The following is a 24,864-nucleotide window of genomic DNA, read 5'->3' as shown; positions in this document are numbered from 1 at the left end:
ACCTGCTGACGACGTACCATGGTCCTTACCTGCAGCATGCCCATTGTATAAAAGCTTATGGACTAAACTGGCAATTTTGTCAATATTTGAGTTCCATTTCATTTCTCAACCTCTTTCCCAAGTAATGGAACTTTTTTCTTCATATTTTAAATGGTTCAAATGTTTTTCAAAAATGTCTCTTAATCTTTTGTCCATGCTGTTCAATTTGTCATTCTAACTCACAATGCTTTTGTGGATGTCTTTGTATGGTGGAAAGGAATCCCCCTAGCCCAATTCGAAACTCCTCCCCACAACTACTATGTTGGGTAAATGTCAAATAATTCAGGCATTTTTCTTGCTATTTCCTTTCTTTGATAATTTAATTGTTCTTTTTCTCATTTCTTGATAATTCATGTTTCATGTATTTCAGAGGGAAAAGAGAATTATTTTCAGCGATTACTTATGTTTTCAACAATAGCTATTTACAGGTCTGTTGGAAATGGTGGTAGTTAAATGCCATGTTTTTAGATGATAAAAATTGTCCCTCTCCAAACCTCTGAAAGGCTATGTTAAAGGACTATCATATACTGTACCATAATCACAGGTGTAGCTGCAATATCTTCATTGAAGGAATGAAATATTTATGAAGAAAAATTTAAAATTACACGCTAGAATTCTAGGGCTTAATGAAAAAGGAATATCCATGATTTAGTGATTTGTGATAAGAACACTCAGTTTGCTTACTTTTCACCATCTCATCTCTGCACACAAAATCTCATGTTGACAGAAGAAATTGTGGAACACACACATTCAGTTTGCAATCTAATCATAATTCACAGCTATAACAAATCAAAAGAGTTTCCCACCAATACCAAGGGGCCTGAGAGAACGAAAAAATTCCCTCTGTCCCATAAGTTGGTAATCGTAATTCACAGACACATGCAATAAGTACATCCCAAAAAGTGGTTGGCACTACACATTACAAATACAACCCCTGTTGCATGTGTCCTACGCAGCACAACCTCCACAAGTGATGCAGCTCCTGCAAAAGATTGACAATAAAAGAAAGAATGCAATCAATACCCGGTGGTCACAATATGCAAAGAGATAATTGAAATGAATGAATCCCCTCCACAGTCACAATATGCAAAGGGGGATAGATGGAGTATATAAGAGTGAAGGTTGTGTTGAATTGATTATCCAGAGCTTCTGTTATATATATATTTAAAAATGGAGCCAGCAAGGCAACCCTAACATAACAAGCTCCTCACCCAAATTCATCAATACACACACAACCAATAGAGAGAGGTCCATCTCCTCCATGTCCCTTAAGAAACCATAGTTATCCATATCATGTATTCCCTTCCTTCCTCTATATCCACAGAAGTCCCTAGCACCCATAGTTGTCAAGGCCATCTCCTTTGCAGGAAGGGTGACCTTGGTAATCTAGGCGCCTTTTGTTGGTGTCAGCTTGACATCCAGGCCCTTCAACGCCTTGGGTCACCTAAATTCTGCGACAACTATGCTTGCACCAGACTTCGTTCTTTAGCTCACTTGGTTCATGCATGCTCTCTCAGGATCACATACATTAAAATCTACTGCTTCACAGATTGGTTTGGTGCACATCCACAGGTACTTCATTTACCTTAAAGTAACAACTAAGCTCTACCAACAAATTCATGACCATTCGTTTGTAGTTTTTGATGGGATTCATAATATTTAATGAGATAAAATAAGCCACCAGCTAATAGCATTAAATGCTTTCTTTTAGTTGGATCACAAAATTCAACAAAATTAACTTACACAATTGAGCAACCATAACTTCTACGCTTCCTCTTCTTTGCTATCTCCTTCCTCCTTGGAGGCTGAAGCACAACTTTGATTGCAGTATCAAAAACAGCTTTGATATTCTGTCCAAACCAAAGCGAAAGAGCATTACAAGGCAATAAAATTGTATACAAGAACAAATTCAATTAGAAATGGAATAAACGAAGTAAAAGTAAAAAAGAATGAGTAAGATTAGAAACATTTCCAATATTCCCAAATCATCTATCTACCTGTTGAGTTTTAGAGCTACACTCGATATAAGCTGCAGCTCCAATTTGTTTCCTTAGCTCCTCTCCCTAAACATTACACAGTAAAGAAAAAATGATTATTTTAAGTTGACAGAAAGATAAATAAGACGGAAAATCCCATATGGTAAAAGGATTGAAGGCAATAAATATACTTGAGCAGATGTTATTGCACCGGAGCCCATATGATCAGCCAGATATCCTCTGTCATCGCGAAGATCTAAAGAAAAAACAGAAGTTAATAATTCTGATAATTACAGATAAATTTTGATTACAAACAAAATTCTAATTTAATTGCATAGTTACCAGATCAATGCATACCTAATTTTGTCCCCACAAGAATAATAGGAACATTTGGTGCAAATCGACGAAGTTCAGGCATCCACTGGTGAAAATTTTACATAGAAAATCCCAGTCATTAAATAGTATATGAAATTGCAACTAATTATCCCAGTCATTAAATAGTATATGAAATTGCAACTAATTGCCAATACCAAAACCTTCCACTTGAGGTCATCGTCTAACAAAGATTGATGCATAGAAATTTCTGTCATCAATGCTCAACTTTGAGAGAAATGCTAAGAAGACAGTCCTTATCACTTGGCCAACTTGACCATGCAATATCTGTGCAAATCTATAGCCTTTCTAGGGTTACCATGATTCTCTAAGCACTCGGACAAGGATGGCGGACCCACTTGTTCACAGGCACAGAATCAATATCAAATTATTTTTGTTTTAGTAAAAAAAAAGGGGTGGGGGTGGGGGAGTTCAAACCCTGCTATACTTTGTGGAATTTATTCAGTTGCACACTTTTTTCCAATGGAATCCATATTTAGAGACAACCAAAGAGAGGAAAAGAAGACAAAGCTAAAACAAGAACAGGCAAGAAAGCTGAAAAGGGGAAAGGAAATAGTAGTGAAGTTTGTCTACCTTCTTGAGAACATTTTCATAGCTTGCCCTGCTGAGCAAGGAGAAAGCCAAAACAAAAATGTCTGCTCCTCTGTAACTTAGTGGCCTTAATCTGCTATAATCTTCTTGACCTATAAATAAGAAAACATTGCCAAAAACCAAACTCTTTGAGAAACAGCAAAGGATGTAGCCTGCAAACTAGAAAGAAACAGATAGCAAAAAATTAATACCAGCTGTATCCCACAATCCCAAGTTGACAATGTTCCCATCCACAACCACGTTAGCACTGAAATTGTCAAAAACAGTAGGTACGTAATCCTGCCCACAAACACAAATGTTAGAGAGAGGAAAATTTAAGCTTCTTCCTGACCAACTTGGCAGAAATAATGAATTCCTTTTCCTGGTTAATTGAAGAAACACCAACCCCCCAAAAAAATTCTACTTTCAAATTTTTGAAGAGAACCCTTACTTCTTATGGTCCATTTGAGACAATATGTGGTTATTTACATGATAAAGGATGAAATTTCAACAAAGAAAATGGAAAATAATGAAGAACAAAAGTGAAATCCTACTCAAATTTTTTTTTTGGCAGAGAACCAATAGACAGGAAAGGAACACCCATCAACAAAACTAGAAACCCACCCAAAAAAGGAAATAAGAACAGAAGATTAAGTTAAAAAAATAAAGCCAAATAAATAGCTATGCATGATACTGGATGAGTTTCAATTCATATTTTTGGATTTAGGTTCAAAAGCTCATTAGAAAACTAGAATCATGTGAAAAAAAAAAAAACCAGATTTAGAAGAGAACCTGATATCAGAACTTGAGACTAACCGAATGTCAGATCTGCAGGGCATTGATCTCTGTCCTTCTGATTAACTCCAAGACCCACATCAAAAACACTGCCAGATCTTTTTTCACTGTTAGGATTTTCACAAAATTGATCATTTTTCTTTCATTCAATGCATATGGAAGTTTCCCATGACCTCACCTGAAGTGTTTAAATTTTGAGCACTATTCTCATGTTGTGGGTGTGACTCTCTGGGGAAGGGAATTTCTAAAACTGACTCAAATATATCATCAGAAATGTTATCTCCCTGTTGACTCAAAGTTGTTGCTTTCCTTGATGATTCAGCCAGGAAATCTTTATCAGGAACACCAAAGGGAAGTGAGACTATCATGTTGTCCAAAGGGCTAGGTTGAGCCCAAGGAGGAAAGGTCCAAAACAATCCTCAAGTTAGCATCAATTGTGAAGCTTCTCAACAGTTTCAAGTATGATATGCATGTGTAATTGAATTTATCAAAAAAGGTGCTAGCATGAGACTGGGAAAAACTGGACAGAGCTTGTGAAGGACTAAGGGAATCAGAAGTGGCTGCTAACTGTTTAGGAAGGACCAGCAGCAGCCAAAATGGGAAAATCAGGGAGAGGTTCATATGATATATTCCAAACAGTCCTAGGGCATGTATTGGTCACACTACACTATAACACCCTCATTTTATTGCTCAAATACTCCAGAGTTAGGATCCATACTGCACATGGAGTGGAAGAAGATGAAAAAAGAAGCATCTTCTGGGTATACTTTGTCCAAGTAATTCAATTGCAAGTGCTAGTATACTTTGTACAGCATTGTTCTTCATTGCACATGGCCCAACAAGCGCAGGCAATGAACTCAAGTTGCAATTAAATTTCTTCCAATTTAATCTGCCCACTCTTCCAAACTGAAATAAAACTTATTATAATTCCATAACTCTCAACAGTTTTTATCTAAATACATCCGGAAAGAACCCAACAACTAGAAACATAGAATCAATTGAATGAATGGAAATACACAAGCACAATAGAAAAAATTTACTATTATACTGATCTCATCAATCTTAGAACTACCAGTAGTAAGCAAAACAATTGCAAGTAGACCCCAATGCGGGGCAAAGACATCATTTGGGAAGACCATAGTAGTCCACATGTTAGAAACCACAAATGTATGACTCAGAGGCTTACACATCCCTAGTAAGAAAAACAGGGGAAATGAAGATTATACCATTCAAGTAGAAATAAGTCTTCCAAAATCTATTTACAAAATGATGCATGAACTGGACATGATACTTACAAAATACACAATCTCTTCCCCTTACAAAACAAACAAAACATGATGAAGTAGAGAAACAAAGGAAAGAAACAGTAAAGATACTTACAAACTACTTGTAGTCAATCGTGTCCTAACACAACTTGACATCAAAAAGTAAATTTTCCACCACAACCCTGTCCATATATCAAAAGTTATATTTCCCACCCAAAAGATTTGTCCATCTATTTACATATGTCCTAGATGACGCATTAGATATCCCAATCTCATCCTAGGAGGTAGAGCAAGAAATGCCTTAGCTTTCTTCTCGTTTTCAGAGAGATAATCAAATGCCATAGCTATTTCTTCTTCAGATAAGCCCTCCACCTGTTGAATAGAAGCTAATACAACTGATGGATCCACAACTGTATTAGCAGCGGTTTGCTGGAATGCAAGTGCAGCACACTTCAACGCTTGAGCCATCTCTCTAACATCTTGTCCCATATTTCTAATTTCTTGAACAAATACGCTTCCAACCCTCTTCCTTTTCTTCTTATTTGTTGGTCGATCAGATGAAGTTGAAGTTGAACTCGCTCCTCCATTGTTTGATTGAGAATTTCCTGTGTGATTCAATGTAGGTTGTGATCCTCTCCCATTACTTGGAATGTCTTCCATCATATAATCCCCCTCCCCAAACAAGTCAGTGTTTGGAGGTGAATTGAGATCATCCACAAGTACTCTCTCCTTAGAAGTACCCCTTGAGCGTCTCCTTGATCTCGCCCATTCTCCAGTTGCATGATCTGATCCAAATACCTCACACATCTCGTCAAACAACTCAAATCTCTTCTTGTTAAGCCTCTTGTCCATGTCTGGATTTCTCTAAAGATGAAAATTTTAATACATTTAGCCATAATAATGCATGACGTTGAAATGAGGAAAACAATAAAATATTTATTTAAAATATTATAATGACATAAATAAATATATTATACCAATGATAGGTGGGTGGGGAATAAAAACGAATTATGTGTAAAAAATTTGACCATTACCAATATAAAGTCTTTCCACTGCTCTTCACTGACATCCAACATCTTGGCTTGATCATTCCATCCAATTCCACTTCGACCAATTAACTCTATTACTTTTCTGTGCGTGGTCTTCAGAGTTTTGAGGCGATTGATAATATGTTGGCGCATAAGACGGGAAGAAAACTGTTGGTTCAATGCATTCACAACCGCAGTGTATGCAACGGGTTTAAATCCATTGGGGCATCTATTCCCCTCTTGAACTTGTTGAAGTAATGTTTCAATCAAACAACGGTCCATAGCTGGTGACCAGTGCACATTCTTCCCTTCCTTTGGATCATCAAAATCAGCCATCCCTAGTATAAAACATTAAAAGTTATAATTACACATCAAAATTTGATATATCATACTATTCATTAAAATTTCAAAAATAACAATCATTATTAAATAAATCATTCATATCATAGAAGTTGCAATGGAATATTTGAACACAAAAACCTCCCGCACTTTTTAAATCAAGCCCTTACAATTACAATCATAAGCAAATAGATTCCATGTTCACAACTATTACATCATAGCAAAATAAAAAATAAAAAAAAAGAAAAAAAACTATTCATAACAAAAACAGAGTTCGTCTTCACGACAATTATATCACATCATAAAGATCTATTGACGACGATGTTGAAGTTGATAGTCATTCCACAAGAGGTATGTAATTTCATTTCTTATCCTTTTGCCCTCACGACCCTCTTCTGCTCTGCTAGATGGTGTGTCAATAGGATCATCATCTTCAATAGTTTCCCTACTCAAATCAACATCCACTTCATCCAATAGATTATCATCTGGCATCACTCTCCTAATGTGATTATGCACCATACAACAAGCCAAAACAATGTCAATCTGCCTCTCATATGAGTATGTTGGTCTTGCGCATAATATGCCAAAACGCTTCTTTAGAACACCAAATGTCCGTTCAATGACATTCTGTAATGATGAGTGCCTTTGATTGAATAACTCTTTTGGTGAATTAGGTACTCGATCTCTAATATCATTTAGATGATATCGTAACCCACGATGTGGAGTAATGAAATGCTTAAGAAGAGGAAAACCAGCATCTGCAAGATAATATCTCCCTACAAGAATTTAAAAAAAAAAAATGCATAAGTAGAGTTGTGGATGCAATTTTCATGACATATGTAGTGTATTGAGTTTTTTTTTTTGGTTTTTATGTTTGAACAGTAATTACACAAGATTTGGAAATCTACCTACAAGGCAAACAATCCCATGCTCCATAGAAATAGCTGATTCTAATACTCTAGAATCTGAAGCAAAACCCTCCCATCCAGGTAGTACAAATGTAAATCGCAAATCAAATTCACATGCAGCCAATACATTTTGCGATGGCCATTGCTTTCGTCCCCTAAACCTACCCTCATATGTAGGGGCAACTGATACTGGGATATGAGTTCCATCAATAGCTCCAATACAATCCTACATGGAAATAATTTTTTTTTTATTTGTACGAAAATATTATGTGGGAAATATTACCCTATTCACTTATTTCAGTGGAAGCACAATTTACCTTGAAGTAAGGCATCCATTTGTTGTTGCTTGTAATATAGATTGGTGTTTCATTCTTTGGTGGACGAATAAAAAGATCTTGCATGTCAAGAAGTTCATCGAGCACTAATCGAAAATACCGACTTACAGTCTCACTGGATCGCTCATAGGTGTGCACAATGGCTCGGTTTCTCTCATTGTGTCCCAAAATGTGTAAGAACATAGCTATTTGTTCCTCTACGTTGCAATGCTTGGTGTCATTTAATCTACCAGTTCCTCTAAAAATATGAACGAACCGATGAAAGCAATTATCTGTCATTCGAAGCATGTCTATACAACTTTGGCCTACTATCACATTATCCTTAAAGTTTTTGACTTTCAAATACAAATTCCTAGGGGGTTCTTTTTCATAGTATTTCTCAAAATGGGGACCCATGGTAGCAAGTTCAGCAATAATAGTCATGGTAGCTGCCAATGCATATGCCATCATCCATTCAAGAGTGATCATCATCCATTCAACAGTTTTTTGTTGATGATTCATCTGTACATTATATATAATATTTTGATTTCAGTAACATGTGAGCAGACATAATAGGAAGAATAAATTAATTTACAAACAAATTTATCATTTAATAATTAGATTCAGAATTACTTGAACAAGGAATATAAATGTCGTAAGCTTATGTCCTATTAAGGGCCACAACTTAAATTCTTATTCATATAAACAGAATTCTATTAGGTTTTATCATTTCGAAATGAAACACGAGATGCCAATAATAGAAGTGAAAGAATCAAATCATCAACTATGACGAGAGTTCGTTTACTTACCTTCAAGAAGTAAAATGCCTTTGCTTCACACAAGTCTTTCGTAAGGTGCAACCTACAATAATTATTAAAGTAAGATCATGATTTAGATAATGCATTAAAAATAGTCTAAACAATTCTAAAAAGGAAAATAAAGACCATCGTTATTCCACTTTCTTGAGGCAAATGATCTTTCAGAAGCAACGATTCAAGTGCGTGTTCAAAACGGATCATTTTCATTTTGTTAGATTTCCATCATCAATGGGTACTTTTGAAGGGAAATATCAATTGTACTGGGGTTTTGCTTTAATTGTGAGGAATGGATATAGGCCTGAATATTGTGATGAAATTTTGGACAAGTACAAAATTTTAATTGTCATTCTCTAATGAAAAGGGCCACTGGGTGACAACCAACTCAAACGATCAACCAAACAGATTTTGTATCTTCTAAATGAATACCAACCCTGCATACTACAGCCAATACATTATGCATGTGTCTATACAATCATGAAAAATAAATGAAAATAACCAACTCTAACCCAAGGATGAACTTAGCAGTCAAAAGAAACCCCTAAACAAAAAATAAATAAATAAAATAATAAAAAGACATGAGGATCTATAAAAGAGCTTTTCACAACAAGCTTTGTTGCTTCATTGTCTAGATTTTCCTCCCCTTTGTCTACCCTTCAACAACAAAGCTCCATCTAAGACATCTCTCTCTCTCTCTCTCTCTCTCTCTCTCGATAGCATCGCTTTGCCACCCCCTTCTTTATTCTCTCTACGGTAACTAACATGAAAACACCAGTTCTGAACACAATTAATACCAGCTTGTGATGACCACTTTAAGGAGCCATAGCAAGGTTGAGAGATCTAAAAAGACCACTTCGGCTTGTTCTCTCTCTACCCCACAAATTATTAAAAAAAAAAAAAAAAGTATATCTTCATATTTAATCTCTCTATTTTCCAGATTTTTTCGCAAACAAACACATTATAGGGGAAATCAATTTTGTTGTATTATTCCTATATTTTCTTATTTGTTGTATCTTCCACCTTCTGAAAACCAATCATAGCCTTAGGATACTTACCCTAGATAGTTATTCAAATATTTTGAGAATCTAAACATGAATACCAAACCCACGACATCTATCCCAATTCTCCATTTTTAAATATACTTTTATGACCGACAGAGGATAGTACATCAATGCAAACATTTTGGTAAATTGGCTTTTGAATGTTATACAAACTAAAAGAGAAGAATCTTGCACAGTTTTGCACTAAAAAATGAAAAGGATGGTACAGAATTTAAACATTTAAGAAAATATTAAACCTAAAATAAGCAAAGGGATGACAAATCTGTAGTCCTACTTCATAGCAATATTAACAAGAAACCATTTTTTCAGACCATGGAATTAAAAAAAAAAAAAAAAAAACCCTCTGTACCATCTCCTGCAAAAATGGTTTCTTATTTTCAGGCCATGGAATTAACAAGAATCAGCAGTACTTTTGGGGAAAAAAAATGTATAGAATTCCTAATTCAAAAGGGATTACAAATTTTGCAGGAGAAGATTAAACCTATCGTAATGAACGCAGACTCTGTGTGTGTGTGTGTGAGAGAGAGAGAGAGAGAGAGAGAGAGAGAGGGTTGGAGGTGAGAGAGGTACCTGTGATGTCTTTTTTTGATCGATGGAGATCAGTTTCTTCACCTGGAGAGGGAGACTGAGTTGGAGAAAGAGCAAAATATAAAGTTTTCTCTTCTCTATACAACTTATCTCGTCCTCGCGGGAAGAAAAAAAAAATGGCGGCGAGTGAAAATTTCACAGAAATCAAGAGAAATTTGAAATTCAAATTTAAGAATCTTCTAATGCTTGTATGCTAACCAAGCACAACGATATTTAAAATGGGGGAGAAAACCGTACAAGAATCTATACGGTTTTCTTTTCTTTTCTTTTCTTTTCTATGCTACCAAACATAAATGAGCAAATCCTTTGTCTATGTGGACCGCCATTTTTTTTTTTTTTTTCAATGCTAAGGTGGGCCCACCACACAACAATGGTGGCCAGATGGGGGATCGAGCTTTTCTACAGCCCGATGCGTATTGTAGTGTTCCGGCGACTAGGAGCACCATCCAAGCACACACCCCAAGACACGGGCACGCATCCTTAAAGGCTTCCAATCAGCCGAGGGGATATTGGCCGCCTGCCAACATGATGCAGTATGACGTGTACATGAAACCAGCCCAAAGCCCTAAGCCTACAGTGACAAGCAAGGGCACAAACCACCGAAACAAGTTGGTGTCCGTAGGATTTACTTCCAAGCTCAAGGGCAAAAGTGAAAACTAAACATAACCACGTATAATCACATCGGTGTTGGGTTTTTAGAATCCAAATAAAGGGTTCTATGTTGTTATTATTCTGTCATGATTCAAGTGTCTATAAGGCCAGAGGATAGGGTTTCCCTTCTCCTTAGGTGAAAGAAGAATTTCATCACCATAAGCATTGGTACCGTGAAATGGTTGTAACAGAGGGTAATTTCGACTTCGTTAATAAAAGTGAGACTATAATGATGATCCCAGAGTTAAAATCAATTGTGATATCTTTTTTTTTTTTTTTTTAGATGATTAAGTATGATATCACTTTACCATGGTAAATAAATTATGGATAATTTACAACGCCACCTCCTGGAGAATGCCACGATTATAAGATCATCACATCTGTTTCACCAAATTAGACTCAGACCCCTTACCTTTGGTCACTGTTAAATGAGGCTTTAAAATGATGATTTTTCCCTTCTTCCCTTCTTACCTATCTTACGATGTTGTCTTGCTAATCGTTATCCTTGTGATCGACCTCTTGCTTGATCTTGAGACCTTGTAACCCGTCCACACATGCCTTCTCTCCCTCAGATATCTCCGTTCCCAATACTCTTATGTCACTGTAGCGACCTTCCTCATCACTCAACGAATCGCCAATGCCAGCGATGATGACATCATCCCCGAAGGTTTGTGGCAAGCCACCGCCTTTCTCATTGCCAAAGGGTCCCGGTTGCACTATTGTCGGTGCCGGTGATATCCCTAAAAATGCTTCCAACAACTTGCCATCGCTTGGGCCAGGATCTTGGATACAGCGATTGGCATCGTCTTCTTCATCTTCAATGATGGTGATGATAGAGGAAGCCCGAGAGCTGATAGAGCTTGCGACATTGAGGAATGCTTCTTTGATGGCTTCAGGGGAAAGAGTGCAGTCCTCTAGCCCTGCATCTTCGAGCCTCAGTGGTAAAGGTAGTGGAGCAAGCATTGGCGGCCGAGCTCCCTTAATTCCTCCACCACCTATGGTGTCAGCCCCACCAACTCCAGAAGACCTAACATCTGGTAAATAGTAGCAATTCTCCAACTCATTTGATGGAGCAAGCTCAACTAACACTGCTGCCTCATCGTCAACCCTAACCCCAGTTTCGTGTGCCTCCTCTCGATTAGTTAGACTATCAATTTCCCATAATCGAGACGCAGGGAGTACAACAGAGGAATGTCGAGATTTACTCACCTCCCAAGCATCTGCCAGAATACCCAAATCTTCAGGGCCAAAAATTCCTAAAGTCTGATAGAGCCGTTCAGCACACTCGACACTTTCAATTCGGAAGCTAGTTTTTAAGGGGATGACATCAAGAGATCGAGTTCGGAGAGAATTAGAGGAAGATGAAGCAAATGAGTAAGAAGACAAACCAAAGGGATCATGTTCTTGAGGGCGTCGCGTCATTCAAGATTCGGTGACTTCCACTACTTTGGATCCAACATAGAAGTAGTTGCTTCGTCTTCCCCTTTCCTTTCCCCTTTCTTACGATGATGGAAAAGTTGCTGGAGATGGAAGTGACTCATTGGATCTACAACTCACAGTTCCCAAGTTCAATCGAGATGCATCCGTCAGATGCCGCTGCCGCTGCCGCTGCTCTAAACGATTGTCAATGGTCCAACAATTATGATTTGTGTGAAATAATATTAACTTATTGCAATGGTATTTTTGGTACTTCGTATTTCATAAGGGCATTTTGGTATTTAAAATAAAATATAATTGTTGACATCAGCAAATAAGGTATATTCCTTTACAGTGACTGACGGTAGAAGGTCTGAGTCTAATTTGGTGAAATAGATTGAGTGTTTTTATAATTGTGGCATTCTCCAGGGGTGGCACTGTAAATTACCCATAAATTATTCCCTCTTTAAGATGGATTGCAAACTTCACCAGGTTCTGCCAAAATATATATATATATATATATATCATACTACTATTAAAAAGTACGTACTCCCTGATTTTGGTATACTTTTTCAAAAAGACAAAAATGACCATCTACCTCTACCTAAAAAAATTTCCAATGGACCAAAAGACCCCTCGAAATGGAAGAGAAAAAATAACGTGGAGCAGAAAGGGGGAAGTAATTATTAAATATTAAAAGAGGAGAAAAAATTCTTAATAATTAGGAATTGTGGGCACAAAAAGGGGAAGGTGGATGTAATTGGGTATTTTATTTTAAATAAATCCCCAATAATTATGAATTAAATCTTACCACTATTAAAAAGTATGTACTCCCTGACTTAGGTATATTTTTTCAAAAAGACAAAAAGGACCATCAACCTATACCTAAAAAAATTTCCAATGGATCAAGAGACCCCTCGAAATGAAAGAGAAAAAATATAATAAAAAAAATAGTGGAGCAGAAAGGGGGAAGTAATTATTAAATATTAAAAGAGGAGAAACAATTCTTAATAATTAGGAATCGTGGGCACAAAAAGGGGAAGGTGGATATAATTGGTGATTTATTTCAAATAAATCCCCAATAATCAGGAATTAAATTTTGGGCACATAATAACACACAAAAAAGGTGGAGGTTAAAAAAAATCCCTAATAATTAGGAATCAGATCGTGAGAGTATTATTTGGAGATGGAGAAATAATAGGGATGTTTAAAAGGAAATAAATAAATCTCTTAATGCCTTTCTTTTAGTGAAAATTATCATCTTAAATTAATGAGAGTAATGGGTCCCACCACCATGCCCATGTCCATGTGACTTGTATCTTATTCCATTAACCATTTTTTCCACGGTTATGAAAGCTAAATCACTTAGTGCATTTCTTTTAGTGAAGATTATCATCTTAAATTAATGAGAGTAATGGGTCCCACCAACATGCCCATGTCCATGTGACTTTATCTTATTCCATTAGCCATTTTTTTTACGGTAATAAAAGCCTTAATCCCTCTTGCCATGTCACCTCATAGTTACCCGTTATATCGATGGCGTTCCGTTGTGTGCTTTATTTTCAAAAATATTTTATTATTACTTTTTTATATGGAAACTAAATATTTAATTTCCATGTTAATGATAGTATAAAAAGTGCAAATATTTGACTTTAATTTGTCCCTTAATTTGTTATTATTATAACCAAAAACCAATCTCATCTATTCCTATCTATTTTTGCTTTCCTTAATTGTAATTACCAAAAAATTTTAAATATTAAATGCAGAAGAGGGAATCTTAAATGGAGAAAACAAAAGGTTCTGTAGATACCAGAGCTCTCTCTCTTCCTTGCAGCCGTTGACTATATATACCAATGAGATGACAAAAGAGCAATTACAGTGACAACATATTCCTTCTCTCCCCTTTTGTGCTCTCGATTCACTAACAAAACTCTTCTCAAATTTCAAATACTTCACATCAAAGAGAATCTTCATGCAAGGTCATATTTTTCTCCTTACCTGTTTATTTTTTCCTGAATCTCTTTTTGTATTTTTTTTTTCTATGTAATTCAATTTTTGCTTTTCAATGTCTCACTTGATTTGCAATTCTTCTCTTTTTCCAACCCTTTGATGATCATGAATAATTACATTGCTCGATGGGTCCACGAATTAAATCTTTTTAAGTCCACATTCTGATTTGCAGAATCTCGGGTTCACCGTGATTTTGAGCCATCGACCTTTTGATCTAAGAGTTGCTATTTCTATAACCTTCCTTGGTATAATTATCTTCTGATCTTATCTGATGGAAGCTTTGACAGCCTTAGGCATTTGGTTGGTTGGGCCCCATTTTGATTTTGAATGGGTAATTGTTATGTGTGGAAATGCCCATGATGCAGAAACACGAGCTCTCATATAGGGAGTATGGAGTAATGTCGCTGGGGAGGGATTGTAAATGGAGAGGAAGAGTGAGAGTGAGGTGTGGGAAAGGGGGCCCGGTGGCAGGGAGAGGGTGGGGTTTGAAGGAAAGGAGTGGGGATAGATGATAAGCAAGGAAGGGGTGAGGACTGAGATAATAAATAGGGTTTCTTACTATCTCTTCTTCTTATTTTTTATTTTATTTATTTTATTTATTTTTATTTTTTTTAAATAAAGTGAACAAGACCAAATCCATTCCAAACACTTTTAGGGAAATTCCTAATTCCATTTCACAGATGATATACTCAAAAACCATTTTACATATAATCTATTACAAAACTAAATATAACGGCAAAAATAACATAGATGATCACTAAACCTCAAAATTTGGAAAAAGCTTTGTGGTATGTTCATTAAAATAAACAGGAGGCACAATAAGATAAAAAGAAACAAAATATGCAAATGGAGGGTTAGGTGATGCTAAATACAATAAATTACAAAAAATACGAAGTTATGTCTTAAATGGGTAATTAACCTTTATTTTCTAATAATTTGTCTCATCATTTCATAGACCTATGTTTATTATTTAGAACAATATGGGGCAAATGACAATACTATCTATAATACTCTCCATATCCAAAATATGTTTGAGAATATCGCTGAAATATTAATTGGCATATTACTATAGTAACAGTAAAGAACGGTGTCTTTGATGGTGAACATAGCAGGAGTCGATGTTCAGGGATCGATTAGGAAATGCAAATGTGTCATTATAACCTACCTTACTCATATGAAATACAAAGCAACATCCAATATCGTCTATATCTTAGTAAAAAAAAAAGTTATCTCAAGTAGGAGACTACCCCCATGTGCATTTACACGTGTATTTTTACTAGTATATATATATATATATATTCACAATGTTGTGTTTGGTAGCCAAGAGAAGAAAATAAAAGAAAAAAGTATAATACAATTTTTGTATTTTTTCCTTGGTTTAAGAATTTCTCTTTGTGCTTGGTATGTCTTGATCTAAGAAAATATTCAGTTTTTGAATTTTAAAATTTCTCTTGGGGAATTGTGAAGTTTTCTTTTGCCAACAAAAAAAAAAAAAAAGAGTCAAAAACACAATAAAACATTAGAAAAATACAAAAAAAAATCTCTTTTCTTCTCTTCTAATGGTAACCAGACATACATACATTTTTTTTTCTCATTATTTCATTTATTTTCTTCTTTTTTTTCCCTTATTTTTTTTTCTAGATTATTTTTTCTTTTATTTTCTTCTATGACCATAGACTTTTTTATGGGAGGAAAAATGATTATAGACTTTCGTGACCTCAACAGCTACATTGGTTTCCGTATTTGAATCTAATTTGACCATTATTTGATAATGGTTTCCAATTTGAAGTAAAATAAAAACAAACACAAACTAACAAATTCTTCTTGTAATTAACAATAATCTTTGTATCTCATTACAAAACATATCATATATGGTAAACAAGTTTTACTTTACTTATCAAATAAAATATCATTTTTTTGATTCCCCCCCCAATTTTCTTATGTTTTGATTTTCACCTGTTCTTAGATTAGTATACCAGTTCAACTCACATTCAAACATCACATTTGAAAGTTACTTTTATTATTTATTTTTATTTGGATTTAAAATTGGAAATTTTGAATTGTTTCACTTCACCTCTAACAAAAACAGAATATCTTGAAGAAATTGCCAAGCCATGCATGAAAAAAGGAAAAAAAGAAGAAGAAAAGATTATAGATTTAAGTAGAGTCGGAAGAGTCTTTACTGCTACTGTATACATCAATCCTACAAAAAGTCTCATCATGATGTTGGTTGAAGGTGTACTTCTATTGTAATATATTTTTAATAGTATCTTGATCAATTTATGTTCATAATGGTTTTGTGTACAATCATGGATGTGCCGTACATGACCACAAAAGGCCATTGAATGAGAATGAGGGTCTATGATGCACCCCCCCAAACCCATCTGATGGTCGTGTGCATGATTATGCGCATAACCTTCTACTCTATATTTATTAGTTTATTGGCTATCATATAAATTTGAGAATTAAACATAAAATTTAGAAAAACAAAGGGGTACATGTGTAATTTTGTTTTTGGTAAGGGAGTACTGTGTAACTTGCTCTTTAGTAGGAAGTAACCTTCTTGGATTCAAATGTGCATAAGAAGGCCTTGTTGCTGGGGAACACTTTGGTTTTCGTTTGGTTGGCAGTTAGGCAAAGCTATGAAATCTCATAGAACAAAAAAAAAAAAAAAAAAAAAGCTTTCCACTTGCCATTTAACTCAAGATTATACAGGACATAAATTGCTACAAATACTAGGCATTTAAAGGGTTTGAATTCTCTCCAAAACAAGGGTGAATAAAAATCCTCTGCGAGGAAATAGTGAGGATCCAACGATTGTGTGCATACTGAGATCCTCTCAATTGTTGGATCCTCACTACCACTCACTGCTCATCATTCACTGTAGAAGATTTAAATCTACTGCTAGAGAAGTACTAGAGAGTTCTCTCTCCGACTCTCTCTCTCTATCTCTCCCCCGTCACTGGTGTCTCTTCTGCTCTCCAGAACCCAGCACTGGAGAGATCCTAATCTAGGGTTAAAAAAAAAAAAAAACCCTACTGATGTGAGAAAAGGAGTGGTTAGTTACCGTGTAAGAATAAACATATACTTTTGTATTATGAGTTCTCAGAGGAATTGATTGAGTATCGTGTAAGAATTGCCTTTGGTCTTCACTTTCAGTATTAAAGGTTTACACCTGTGGTGCTTTCTTCCTCAAGTTTCCTGTTTCCTGCGACAACGGCTAATTTGTGATGCAGTGATGTGATTGGCTACCGAACTAATCTAACTAATACCGGATTAAATACTATTAATTATAATAGTGTTCATTTCAATTCTTAAATAGTCAAATTTCAAAGGATATAGAAATGTCATCTAGTGACGCACAAGTGGTAAAAATAAGGGTGTCAATCTCAAGCTCGTAGTCATTTGATTTATCGAGTTCGACCTGTTTATAAACACATAACACACGGTATAAGTGGGTAAATCCAACGACACTTGATCTATTTACCAGTTTAAGTGTAATATTTTTTTCTAAATTGTTGATGATTTTAAGGAAATATATTAAAGTATTTTAAATTTAAGATAATTAAATACCCCAAAATTCAATTGAGATCGATTCATTCCTTAAATAAGAAGATCAAGATCCAAGAGTATAAGCTTGACCAAGGTCCCAATTGATTGACACCCCTACAAACAACAATTCAACACTACTTATAAGCATCCGCTGATATTCTTTTTCCTCTGATATCCATCATAGTTCTCAGTTCCTCTCTTTTTTTTTTTTTTTGTTTAGCTAATAGAACATTATCTCCTAATGCAAGTACATGTCAACGTAGGCAACCAATGGAAGGATGCAAGCAAGCATCTTCAGTGTGGTCCTTTCACACCCACTATGTCTAAGTGCAAGGTACACATTAGAATATTTATCTTTGTTTATTTTTATTTTTTTGTTAATTAGAATTTTGAATCATTTACCCTTAAATCCTTATCAGTGGATCAGTATTTTTCAAGATCAAGATTGGTCTTCGCTGATACCAATCTTATCCCATCCAAATGATCTGATCGATCTGATCAGATTTTTAAAACCGTGGGTGGGACAGACCAACAGAAGGTTCAAACCCAGTCGCTGCAGCCCAAATTATATGTCATGTGATCGGAATCCAAGGATACTTTGACAATTGAATATTGAATATGATTCCAATTTGATGCCTCATAACGAGTCTGCACATAAGCCCCTAGTTATCGGGTTAAACCAATAAATAAACTTACATAGATCGCGATCTCGATCGTTTTTCCCCATTTTTTATAGTCTGCGGGGATACGGGTTCGTTGAAGCGAATAAAATAAACAGCACTATTTGTCTCCAGTCCCTTGGAAGTACCGGTTAAACAAATCAGATGAGAGTGCCAGCTTTGCTTCACAAGTACTTTAGGCTGTGTTTGGTAGCATAGAAAAGAAAAGGAAAAAAAAAATTGTACAAAAATTGTACGGTTTGCTCGACCTTTCAAAATCTCTTGCTGTTTGTTGCTTAATAAAGCCATAGAAGATTATTTGACTTTAATTTGAAAATTGCCTTGATTATGATGAAATTGCCTTGGAATTGTTGCTATTTTCTATCACGGACAGCAAATTTATCTAGTCTCCATGATGAGATAACTTGGTATGGTCGAGAAAAAAGGTGGGTGGAGAGAGAGAATGGTGGGGAGATTGAACCAGGTAATTTCGCCGGAAATAGCAACGGTCACCCCTGATATTGCCGACGGAGTATGTACTTCACACTATACGGATCTCAGAAATAGCAGTGGTCACCACTTTCTTATCAATCCTTTACAAACTGAAGAACCGATCAAAATTAACGAACCCTATTTCTTTTCTTTTGGCACCAAAGAAACAACTTGCAAGTTTTGTGTGCGGGAGGAATGAGAATTTTAGTGAGAAAGAAAGAGAGGGGAAGATGCTGTGCTAGGAGTGGGGTTTCATGGGGCAATTGTGAATTTCTGGAGAAAAGAGGGGGAGGATAAAGAAACAGTAGAGAGAGAGAAAGAAGGAGACTCTCCTGTTGTCAGCGGCTAGAATGACACCCTTATTCCGGTGTTTGCAAGGTAGAGCGAAAAAAAAAAAATTATTGACATTACAATCACACTGTCTACAACATTACCACCATCAAGTCTGAAGGGCTTTTGGTTGAGCTTGAGGGAGAAGTGATTATTAGAAAAAGTAGAAACCCACTTTCAGATCATTCTGCACTCTTCAGCCATAGACCCGACCCTCACAGATGATAGAACCCTCAGACTCCTCTCTCCTCTATTCTATAATAATTTATCGATTACGAATAAAAAAAATCACTTTTAACAAAAACCACATGCTTGTGCATTGGGAAATCTATGCATCGTTTTACCTAATACAATAAATGTGTTACGCATTGAGGATTCGACATAAAAATTTATTTAATTTTTCTTTTCTTTTTTTTTCTATACTTCCTTACCAAACATAAAGGGAGAATAGTTTTCTCTTCTTTTTTACTCTTTTATTTTTCTTTATTTTATTTTCTTTTCTTTTCTTTGCTTTCCTTTTCTTGGGCATCCAAACACAGCCTTAAAGTCACTGGAGAGGAAAAAGTAGGTGATACAACCATGATTCCACGTGAACTGCCATTAACGACCCAAAGCGTTAGTGGCATTATCGAAAATTACCAGAGATTCAAGGGTTTTCTTATTTCAAAGACGGAGGGTCTTTTACGCGCCCCGTTTTTTAAGTAGAACGATCGCTTTTCGAAAGACATCTTGGACCTTTGTCTGTCTATATCCCCTCCTCTGTTTTTGCCCTTTTTCTCTCCTTCGTGTCTTGCTTCCAATTTAAGGCTTCAGGACTCGGGAGAGAGATTTTGGGGTGAGCGATTTTTTCTCTACACCACTCGACCATACGGCAATGGGGTTCACTTCGTTCTTGGGAAGAGTTGTCTTCGCGTCCGTCTTCATCCTCTCTGCGTGGCAAGAGTAAGCTTTTCTCCCTTCGCGTCTCTTCGTCAACGGATCTGTTTCAAAATCAATCTTAACCTGCTATTTCATGGATTCTGCTCGTGAAAGCTCTGTTTACGTTTAGAATTTTTCATTGATTCTGTCATTTGTATGTGGTTGTCGGTGGAATAGTTAGGGTTTTTATTCCGTATTGGTAGATTTTTAGAATTCCTTTTTGCTGGTGGTCGGATCTGGTAGATTCAAAGCATAGCCTTACTAAATACTTTGCTTAAGTTAAGCTGTTTTTTTTTTCAAAGGGATGGACTTTGTTCTTCACTGTCTTGCTGCGTGATCTAAGTTCATAGCACAATCAATCTTATGGATCTGACTTGATTGATCGGCGAATTTAGTGCTTGATATGTTTGGACCAGTATGATACTGAAGTTGACTTTTTTTATTCTCTGTTTACTTTTTTTTTTTTTCATACTAATGCAGCAAGTTTACAATTCTTGCTTATTCGCATCATCCCCGCGAATTTAGTTTATACTTTTTGTAGTGTTGATTGACGAGGCTGAAGGGATCGGAGTTGGTTATACCAAACAATTGTTGCTGAGAATTGCCTCTTGGTTTGTCTTTCTATTGAGTCGGAGTTGGGTGCATGCTTGTTGTTAGTGGTTTTTCTTTATCGACTGAGATGTATTGTGATGATCTAGTTCAGTAACTCAGTGAGTTGTATATGAGTGGGTGATTTATAATTTGACTACCTCTTTACTGGGGATTGGGTTCAGTGCCACATCCCTTATTACTAAATCATGTGCTGCTAACAATTGCTCAACTTTTAATATTGAAAAGTCGTATACTTTCTTTCTCCAAATTAGGCCATTTGGTTCTTTCTGGTGTTTATCTACCGGTGAAGAGGACCAGAAATTACTCTCCTGGAGGTCTATGGTACTTCTTTGAGAATTTGCAGCAGACTTAAGAAATCGAAGTGGTTTCACTAGATTTCCCCAGTATACTTGCAGTGAACGGGGCAATTGTTTACTGATTCCCCATTTCCATTGTGCATGTGATAGATGAGGATATGATTTTAACTTTTTTTCTGAAGCATGCAATGTGTATTCACCACCTCCTGCTGGATGTTTCCCTCTAAATTGCTTTAACTTTGGAGGGACCAAAGATTGAATGTAAAAGATCATCATGAAGATTCTTTAATCACGCATAGTTTTAATAAAGTGGAAAGTGATTTTGTATTTGTTAAGTTTGTCTCGAATTCTTGACCCGTTTTGAAGATTGACCCGATCCGACATATTTTGGTGGCGACCCGAATGGGAATTTTTCTGAGATCTGTGATGGAAGTAGAGGGGTTGGGCCGATAGGCCCAAGCCCGGAGCCCATCATTGATCTCTTATGGGGGTGCGGGGTATGGTTCGATCGGATCGACCGCGACCCGATGGGTCGACCCACGATTTTAGAGTATATATAATGTACTGTTGCTTGTTGAGAAAGTCATTGTATTCTAGGGTTTTCACGCAGCTAGGGTTTCAGGGCGAGTTTTTCCTCGCTGTTGCTAGGGTGTAAATCTCTCTTCTGCATAGTGAATCATCTTCTTCTTTGCCCGAGGACGTAGCACACCACCCTGGTGTGTGAACCTCGTTAAATCTCTGTGTCGTACGGATCTATTGTCTCTTTATTATTCATGTTTCTTGGTGTTTGATCTAATAGTATTATTATTAATGTCATAAATGAAAAGGTGGTTGTTGCTTGGCCAAAAACCATGCCATGGGAAAGTACTCAACCACCATTTACCTTTTGAAGCTTTATGGTCGTTTTACGTGAAGCATGATTTCTAAGCTGGAGATGAAGCAGTTTGATGTCTTTACTACATCGTCCAAATAGTCCAATTGTGTTGCCTGTCTGAGTGACTATGGCATTTGTACCTCTGACCTAACTGTTGATGTTTGAACCTGAATCCTCGTTATGGTGGATGATCCAAATTTTATTTTGGTATGCTTTTAATAATATCATTCATGTGTAATTGGAAGAATCATTAAACTTCTTATTTGTTGTTCTCTCTCAAGTTGAGATTTATTTTCTCTATGGATTGACAAGGAAATATTGTCATAGAAATAAGAGGAGGGAGTGAGAGAGGTACAATGGGTGGGTTATTTTGGTTGGCAAACCAATGGATTGAGTATTTAGAATTAGAGATCTCTAAAGGTTAATTTACATAAATGTTGGAAGGATTGGCATATTGGTGTGAGGCATTTTTTCCCTTAGACTTTTCATATCTGATGTTGTATTTGCATCAACAGAAAATGGTTTGGATGTCATAGATTCTATAAACATGAGCCCACTGCATGATTGATGCTTTGATGGATTAGCTACAATATACGTGTACCAAGTCAAATACTAAGGTTGTTGTATAAATTTTTTTCCCTCCTGCAAAAGTCTGGATGAAAGTCTTATTTCAAATCACCTTGTGATCAATATCCAACATTCTGTGCTTTTAGCTCACCAGTTCTGCATATCCATGGGCTCCACTAATACTTCTCATTGTGAAATCATTAATGTTGTTGAGCCAGATATCAGTTGTTTTATCAATTGCTTGAGAAAGTTATTTACTAAGCCTTAATTTTATACAAGTTTGTGAGTAAAGTGCATTGATTGTTGATTGATTCTATTTGCAAGATCTCATCCATCACTTTTCCCCATGAATAAAGCCTACTGCTTGCATGGGGTATATTTGTGTCCATTAAGTTTTGACTACAAGTGGTCGCACTGCTCTTGTGGATAGGGGCTGTCTGACTGTTGCCTTGGCTAAGGACAAAGTAAATTAAGAGAGAAAATAATTTCCTGGATTTGTTGTTTGGGATGAGGAAAAGCTCAACCATAGAAATGCCAACCAAGTTTACCTTCTCGTCTGCTTTCTATCACATTTATGTTAGAGGAGTTTACGATACACCAGTAAGACCCCTTATTCAGACACAGTTTTGGGGGTTCCAGACATATCCTTGCCTTTTCAGTCTTGTAGTGCGGTCACATTATTCGATGTTGCTTCTCTTTACTGGGGACTATTGACCATCATATGGGGCATCATGAGCCTCTGCTATTGAAGTGGTATTTCAATGAGGTGCTGATGAAGGAAAAGTTTCACGCCTTGTGATCACTTAACAAAATAATGTCACTTAGCTTCTTTAGCCGTCGCTACTGGATTTTTTTAATTTTGCCTATGCAATATTTGTGAGCATGGCTATAAGTTTATTTTTTACGTAAATAATATCTCTAGATGCTTTGATTTTGATCTAAATTTGAGCTGCTACTGGTTTTAGGTTTAATGAATTTGGCGTTGATGGAGGGCCTGCAGCAAAGGCTCTTAGACCAAAGTACAATGTTTTTACTGGTCATGTTTCCTCCCATCTTGGGGTGCAAGTTCCGCAAGTTGAAGTGAGATATTTTCTTCCTATAAATTTATTTATTTATTTATTTTAATGAAGCATTTTATATTGGGCTGTAGCCACATTTTTTGATTTGTAACTGAGAGATAGGTTATTTGCAGCTTAAACATATAGTAGCTGCGACTATTGCTCTGAAGGGGATTGGAGGCATTCTATTCATCTTTGGCAGTTCTTTTGGAGCTTATCTTCTGGTCCGTAGTTTTATCTCATAATATCCTATAGTGTGGTATATACTATTATTTTGTAAACCAGTTTTATGTTCATTCGACAGTAATGACCCTGTTTGTATCCTGGTGCAGCTTCTTCATCAGTTGCTTGCAACTCCTATTTTGTATGACTTCTACAACTATGATACTGACAAGAAAGAATTTGGTGTACTTTTTGTCAAGTTTACACAGGTTAGCCTTTCTGTTTTGCCTTCTTGCTTTTATTCACTCAGTCAAAGTTGGTCATAACTGTATTACTGCCTGAGCGGGCTTCATATTGATCTTTGTAATTTCCTTCCCTTTGCAGAGTTTGGCTCTTCTTGGGGCAATACTCTTTTTCCTGGGTATGAAGAACTCTGTCCCAAAGAGGCAGCCCAAGAAGAAGGCTCCAAAAACAAAAACGGGTTAAAAACAGGAGAGGAACAGCAGACAGGGGAGGAACGGAATATCTGGTGGAGGGAATTAGGAAGTGCATATTGATGCAAGAAATTTGTTGGGCTTCAGTTCTTGGTCTTTTGGCACACGATTATATTTATAAGCAAGGATCTAACTGGTGGTATTTCTGGGGATCTCTGCTTCTGTATTCTTGTATCGGACCATTTTTTTATATTATTTTTTGATCTTTTTTTTCAGTGGAGGGGAGGTAATTTTGCTGCTTATGGGCACTTTATGACCTCCCTTTCAAATTGAGGTTTAGACTGAGTTTTCTTATGTAGTAAAAGTTTCTTCTACTTTGGTACATTACTAGGTTGTTATCAAGTTATTTTTTGGGGTACATTGGTCTATGCTGTTGTCTTCTAAGTATTTGTGCTGCTTTGCGACTGCTCGATCCACTGATACATGCCGTCCTAGGATTAGTATCGGATTGGTACCTGATACGGGGAACTTAAAACGTGACACAGCTCTCCAACAAGTAAATCCCTTTTTTTTTTTTTTTCTGGGGAGGGTGGGGGTATGGTTGGTGTTGCTTCTCATCAGTCATTGCATACAGGGCATGGTTATAGAAACAAAGTTAGGGAATTTGATACAGTTGATGCAAGTTCTGCTGATATCCTAGCTCACAGCCCTACACCAAAGGTGTGAAAATGGTGGTCTCTGG

General features: G+C 36.3%; 4 protein-coding genes across 5 annotated transcripts; 1 reads left to right on the top strand and 3 right to left on the bottom strand.

Annotated features, from left to right (window-relative positions):
* Window positions 1-793: 793 nt before the first annotated feature.
* On the bottom strand, window positions 794-4,141 carry LOC122074277 (rac-like GTP-binding protein ARAC7). The gene is made up of 8 exons (XM_042639113.1): window positions 3,947-4,141; window positions 3,191-3,398; window positions 2,982-3,091; window positions 2,373-2,436; window positions 2,207-2,271; window positions 2,037-2,102; window positions 1,783-1,889; window positions 794-1,021 (listed from the first exon to the last, which is right to left on the bottom strand). Exons 1-8 carry the CDS (start codon window positions 4,139-4,141, stop codon window positions 988-990), a joined length of 849 nt encoding a protein of 282 aa, XP_042495047.1. The 3' UTR covers window positions 794-987.
* Window positions 4,142-4,969: 828 nt separating this feature from the next.
* LOC122073169 lies at window positions 4,970-10,355 on the bottom strand. Of its 2 annotated transcripts, XM_042637707.1 has the most exons (4): window positions 10,074-10,355; window positions 8,437-8,488; window positions 6,073-6,404; window positions 4,970-5,902 (listed from the first exon to the last, which is right to left on the bottom strand). In XM_042637707.1, exons 3-4 carry the CDS (start codon window positions 6,400-6,402, stop codon window positions 5,273-5,275), a joined length of 960 nt encoding a protein of 319 aa, XP_042493641.1. In that variant the 5' UTR covers window positions 6,403-6,404; window positions 8,437-8,488; window positions 10,074-10,355; the 3' UTR covers window positions 4,970-5,272. The 2 variants fall into 2 exon arrangements, with proteins under 2 accessions (XP_042493641.1, XP_042493642.1); XM_042637708.1 differs by lacking the exon at window positions 10,074-10,355 and having other exon boundaries at window positions 8,437-9,910.
* Window positions 6,715-8,149, bottom strand: LOC122074276 (protein ALP1-like). Its single transcript, XM_042639112.1, has 3 exons — window positions 7,631-8,149; window positions 7,314-7,539; window positions 6,715-7,181 (listed from the first exon to the last, which is right to left on the bottom strand). The coding sequence occupies exons 1-3, from the start codon at window positions 8,147-8,149 to the stop codon at window positions 6,715-6,717; spliced, it is 1,212 nt and encodes a 403-aa protein (XP_042495046.1).
* Window positions 10,356-19,917: 9,562 nt separating the features above from the next.
* Window positions 19,918-24,540, top strand: LOC122073121. Its single transcript, XM_042637650.1, has 5 exons — window positions 19,918-20,143; window positions 23,434-23,548; window positions 23,661-23,750; window positions 23,859-23,957; window positions 24,073-24,540. Exons 1-5 carry the CDS (start codon window positions 20,076-20,078, stop codon window positions 24,172-24,174), a joined length of 474 nt encoding a protein of 157 aa, XP_042493584.1. The 5' UTR covers window positions 19,918-20,075; the 3' UTR covers window positions 24,175-24,540.
* Window positions 24,541-24,864: the final 324 nt, after the last annotated feature.

Source organism: Macadamia integrifolia, chromosome 3 (genome assembly GCF_013358625.1).
Source record: "Macadamia integrifolia cultivar HAES 741 chromosome 3, SCU_Mint_v3, whole genome shotgun sequence".
In the NCBI taxonomy this organism is placed as follows: Eukaryota; Viridiplantae; Streptophyta; class Magnoliopsida; order Proteales; family Proteaceae; genus Macadamia; species Macadamia integrifolia.
Note: the sequence above shows the minus strand (reverse complement) of the source record. Positions and strands in the feature narration are given on the sequence as shown.